Below are 5687 nucleotides of genomic sequence, written 5' to 3'. Positions count from 1 at the left end.
CAGCTCCGCTCCAGCTCCGCCGTTGTTCGCCGTTCTCGTTGACGAATTCAAATGATATCGCGAGATTTTGGCCTAACTACGACAACATGAACCCAAAAGGTCATTTAAATACATCCACGTCTCACACGTGCTGAGGTGAGATCATTACCTCATGAGTGGTTAACCTCTGGATTTATGAATGAATTAAAAAGATTGTCATTATTTAGACACTTCTCTTATTCAATGCCAATGCTACTGCATGTCTAATGGCTGGTTTTAAAATACTGTTTTATTGACTGGACCCACGCAGTTTACAACACAATATAAATATTGCATTTAAATGTATGTAATTTCTGGAAGTAAAGATTGCCTATTTTGTTACTGGTTGTTGAAGATTCTGATCCCAACCCATTAGGTAAGCAGAGTGGGATGTGTCATCCAGGTTCCAGAGCCACATAGGTCACTAAGAATTGTTGCTGAAGAGTTGAGTCTAACCTTCAGACTAAAGCAATGAGGAAACTAGAAATTACTTGGTTGTGGTGACCTATGAGCAGTTATAACTTAGATAGATGCAGGATTATATTAATTCACTGCAGAATGTATTAAGGTCAAGTTCAGTAATCAGCCATGTTGGGAAATAATGCAATGCCTCAAGCCCTGGTAGTTCAAGCCCCATCAGTGCCCTAGGGAAAATGACAGAAACTGGTGGTTGGTTTCAATTAAATGTGCATTATTCCAAGGGTTTATCAGCCATTTGGTTTAGCAAAAATACCTGGAAGGTTATAAACTTTAAATATATTTTTTTTAGTTGATCCACCAGTAAAATATATATTATAGGTGTTGTAATATTGCAAAATTAGACTACCACCACCAATAGCTGACAAATAAAAATTGTAGTTTAAACCCCTTCTGGGGAAACTCATCCACAAAATTGCATTACAACAAAGACAACTTGCAAGCCTGTAACCACGAGCTGCAATGACACCGTGTGGATAACCAGGATTTGCTAAGGTTGCACACCCGTAAGCTTATAATTTCTAGACATCTAAAGACTTTTAGCTTTGTTTTACCAAACTTTAAATTGTCTTCTAAAATTGGCTAGCATGAAGGAAAAGAATAATTCATGGTATTCAAGTATGATCAGTAAAACAGAGGCAAACATTTTGAATGAGAATTTATTACAGCCAGTACAATACAAATCACCTTCCAAAATGCTCCACTACAACATTCTCGAGCATGGCTGATAATCTGAGCAATGTAAGTAAAATGACATAAAACAATGCATTCAAATGTATTCTCTCAATTTTCTCTATTTTGCTATTTTTTTTGTCAACAAATTTTTATTTATGATCAAGGCCTAGTCAAACCATCCCTAGACCTGGCAATGTCAATTGTTTTTCTTTTTTTAAGACATAATTTATCATTTTGCGATGTTTTCAGAGTTTTAGGTTTTTCAATGTTTAATATTTTTTTTCTCTTTTTCCATCGGTGAAGCAGGTTTCAAAATTCTGTGAAACGAAAACATGGTTGATTTGCTTGACTCAAGTAGAAATGAGATAATTAACTGGCCACACATACCTTAGACACTGGGAACTCCAGCTGGAGTAGTGGACTTCTGAGCTGCTTCTTTGGCCTGGTGGGCCTGAAGCACAGCAACAGCCTCATCCACCTAAAAACAATTCACATTCAACCACTAGAATCAGCATTTTATGCAACAAGAGCCAGGTTTAAAAAGCTGACTTTAAAAAGTAACACTAAAAAAAGCATAATTTTGAAGTCCAGACTGACCTTTGAGCGCAGAGACTCGGGAGACTCAAGCATGTGAAGCAACTCTGAGTTGTCAATCTCCAGCAGCATACCAGTGATCTTACCAGCCAAGCTGGGGTGCATGTTCTGAATCAAGGGGAACAAGCGCTCACCTGAAAAGAAGCAGATGGAGTTAATACCCACAAAAAACAGAAGTTGCCTAAACTTAAAAAAAAACAGAACAGTTTATAGATCAGAGGCAACACTCACCCAGCATCTGCTTCTGCTCCTGAGGCGGGGCAGCTGCCAGCATGGAGGCGGTCAGTGGCTCTTGTCCTTGGACGTGCACAGCAGGCTGGAGATATAACCAACTTCAAGTTTGAATATAGTTGAAACCAAAAGACCGGAGCTGTTAAGTGATCTGTTACCTGTTGCATGGGGACCTGTGGCTGGGAGGGGAGGTGTTGCTGTGGGTTCCGCACTCCTGCGGCGTACTTGTACTGAGGGATGGTGCGCACAGGAGCTGTAGCGGCAGAAGCACTGACAGGTCGCTGGCTCAGGGGCTGAGTGGCTAAGGAAAGGAGGAAAGGGAGGAACTATTTATTAAATGTTCTGAACAAACATCCTAACCATCCATCAAAATTATGTGCAACACTTACGCATTCGCTGAGAAGTCATCATGCGTGGAACCTGTGTGTTGGCGGCTGTTGTTGGGCGGATGGTGTTGAACGTTTGCGGTCTGGGAGCAGACGGGCGCATCGCACTGGGCATGTTCTGGAAATCTACATTATAAAAGAGGAACAATTTCAGATGGTTGCTAGGACAGAAAATGATAAAAGTTGATGAAGCAGAAAACTGCAGAAAAACTTACGCTGAGGACGCACTCCTTGTGTGGCCCAGCGAGGGCTTGGCCGCAGCTGAGCCAGCTGGTTAGCAGAATAGTATGCAGCACGGTTCTGCGCCTGAGGAATAGCAGCCATGAAGTAGCCCGAGGGGGGAGCAGGCTGGTAAGGGTTGAGTACAGGGTTGGGCACAGCACGGACGGTGGCCATCCTCTGCATGTACTGGTTGGTGAGATGTGCCTGACGCTCCTCCTTTCTCTGAGCCAGAGCCACATATAGTGGCTTAGTGGCTACAATGCGTCCATTCATCTCAGTGACAGCTTTAGTGGCCTCTTCTGGGGAAGAGAAGCACACAAAGCCAAAGCCTTTGCTCCTCCCGCCTTCCATCATGACCTGCAAGGAAGAAAAAAAATGATACAAAATAAGCACTGGCTGTATTTTCCAATCACGGCCAAAGACAACATTGTTCTGTACCTTTGCACTTGTAATGGTCCCAAAAGGAGAGAACTCTTTGCGCAGACGCTCATCATCAAGACCGTCATCCAAGTTTTTTACATACAAGTTAACACCCTGAAATTAGGGAAAATTTTATGCCTCCAAACTCATGAGCACTAATTCTTCCCTCATGTACTTTTATTGAGAAAAAAAAAAAAAAAAAAAAAAAAAAGGGGGGGACTGACCTGGTATCTGGTCATGCGATCTTGTTTCATCTGCTCAAATTTGCGTTTGAGCTCATTCTGGCGTTCTCCTTTCTTTTGTGCTCGTCCCACATAAACCTGCCTGCCATTCAACTCTGAACCATTCATGTCGTCGACCGCCTGAGAAGAACACACCAATGCAGTAAAACTTAAATGATCAAGTCTGAATAAGGTAGTGTCCTGAATTAGTGTATACTATTTACCTTCTGGGCATCTTCATGCCTTTCAAAGCTCACAAACCCAAATCCTTTGGATTTGCCATTTTCATCTGTCATTACACGTATACTCAAGGCTGGACCTACAAAACATTTGTTAAGGTACACCTCATTTCTGTCTCGATACCATTACCACTACTTACCATATTTACCAAAGAGATCCTTCAACTTGTCATCAGTCATGTCTTCTCCAAAGTTCTTGATGTAAACATTTGTAAATTCTCTGGCACGGGCACCCAGTTCAGCCTCCCTTTCCTTTCGTGATTTAAAGCGCCCAACAAACCTATAGATGTATTAAAAAGGCACAAGAAACAGACTTCAAAACATATAATCAATATAGTTCATATTAAAAATCCACTTTTTTCAAGTTTGATGTTAGATAAATAATCAACAAAATGCAGCTAACACTTAAAAGGTTAGATATAGATCCACAAACTGAAAACACTTACACTTTTCGGTCATTGAGCAACATGCCATTCATTTTCTCAATGGCACGCTCAGCAGCCTCGTGGGTCTCAAAGTGAACAAAGCCGTAGCCTTTTGAACCATTTTCATCACAAACCACCTTTAAAAAGGGAATATTCACGCATGTCAAATACAACACCATGCAAATCAGAATAAACACTCAAAACTCTTCACCTTAATGCAGATCATGCAGAGTACACGCCTAAATGAGGCAACCAACCAGACAACCCTTACCTTGCAGGACAAGATGTTTCCAAAAGCTGAGAATGTGTCGTAAAGAGCTTTGTTATCAATCGATTTGTCCAGGTTTTTGATGAAGATGTTGCCCACTCCACTTTTTCTCAGTGATGGATCGCGCTGTGACCACATTATACGAAGAGGCCTTCCTTTGATGACATCAAAGTTCATGGTGTCCAGGGCTCGCTCAGCTGACAAAAACACAGTTAACATTACATATGCAGGAACAATTTACTTGCATGCTACTGGTGTTAGGGGAACAGGTAGAAAAGGACATGGAGCAATGTGTCCACATAGCAGGCATGTGTGCAATCCACTGAGCAGCACATGGTGCATGTTGTGTGTGAATGATAATCTTTTAGATGAAAATGGACTGATAACGACATTTTTCAGGAACGAATTAATTATTTATGAATTATGAACATAATCGAGAGCATTTCCCCTAGAATACCAAGGTCAATTTATTGCATGTGTGCAAGTTTGTGTGGTTGGATTGATAGTCTTGAGAATGTATACAATTAAAATAATATAATAGTTGACAGTGTAGTTAAAAGATGCCTAGACTGTAGAATACCTGGGACGCCACATTGAGCCATATCAATTCTTTATCAAAATCATGCGCAAATTTAAATGTTGGTCACGCTTTGACATTAGCTTCATCCACGTCTTTTCAAAATGGAGTCTATTAGACTTTGCCTTCGTCAACCTCACAAAGATTAAAACTGCAGCAGACTTACCGTCCGCGGGCTGCTGGAAGTTCACGTAGGCATATCCCAGTGAGCGGCGGGTGATCATGTCCCTGCACACTCTGATGGAGAGGATCGGGCCGGCCGGGCTGAACTTCTCATACAGCATAGCCTCGGTCACGTCTGGATGCAGGTCCCCCACATAGAGGGAGGCCATGGGGTAACTGGGCGCACTGGGGTTCATGTTTACGCGTCTACGTCTTTAGAGATTGTCACAAAAATAGGAAGAAAAAAAAAAATATTCGTGCGGCAATCCCTCGGGTGTTTCAACGTAGCGCTCTTCCAGGGTTAGCAGCGTGCGCGCTAGTTAGCTTCAGGTGCCACAGTATGGCCCGTCTGACACCTGACGTAAAGATGAAAGCACGGAATCGACAATGCAGATCAAAGAGTTGGTACGTCACAATTGGAATGTTAAAAGTATATTTGGAATGGCAAAATGTAAAGGGTTGGAATAAAAAAAGTTACAGTGGAACGAGATAACCTAATCACCCACGCTTCCAACAATGAGGCTAACGCTTTAGCGGCTAACACTCGATTGCGTTCGTTTTCGAAGGCGGCGTCTTCTGTGCGTTGCTTGAGTTGGCAAATGAAATCCTGCTTCACCGATTTTTTTTTTAGTTTTTTCTTATAAAAATAGGTCTGCGTCTAGCTTTTGGTTTGTTTCATAATAATAAAATGTGTGCCGAGACTAGCTCTGGAGCACACCCTACGCAGACGGATTACGGGAGCGAAAGGAAGGTCGACGCGGTGGAGGCGCTT

General features: G+C 42.1%; 1 protein-coding gene across 2 annotated transcripts; it reads right to left on the bottom strand.

Annotated features, from left to right (window-relative positions):
• Window positions 1-1140: 1140 nt before the first annotated feature.
• Window positions 1141-5687, bottom strand: LOC140373719 (polyadenylate-binding protein 1A). Of its 2 annotated transcripts, none has more exons than XM_072460349.1 (14): window positions 4920-5687; window positions 4180-4373; window positions 3930-4045; window positions 3624-3763; window positions 3469-3563; window positions 3248-3385; window positions 3042-3137; window positions 2597-2960; window positions 2385-2507; window positions 2154-2296; window positions 1996-2080; window positions 1768-1898; window positions 1558-1648; window positions 1141-1487 (listed from the first exon to the last, which is right to left on the bottom strand). In XM_072460349.1, the coding sequence occupies exons 1-13, from the start codon at window positions 5110-5112 to the stop codon at window positions 1559-1561; spliced, it is 1908 nt and encodes a 635-aa protein (XP_072316450.1). In that variant the 5' UTR covers window positions 5113-5687; the 3' UTR covers window positions 1141-1487; window position 1558. The 2 variants fall into 2 exon arrangements, with proteins under 2 accessions (XP_072316450.1, XP_072316451.1); XM_072460350.1 differs by having other exon boundaries at window positions 3633-3763.

This window comes from Eucyclogobius newberryi, unplaced genomic scaffold (genome assembly GCF_026437365.1).
Source record: "Eucyclogobius newberryi isolate DKJ021-1_F unplaced genomic scaffold, fEucNew1.0.hap1 SCAF_3, whole genome shotgun sequence".
Lineage (NCBI taxonomy): Eukaryota > Metazoa > Chordata > Actinopteri > Gobiiformes > Gobiidae > Eucyclogobius > Eucyclogobius newberryi.
The sequence above is the reverse complement of the archived record's forward strand: the minus strand, read 5'-3'. Positions and strand labels throughout refer to the sequence as shown.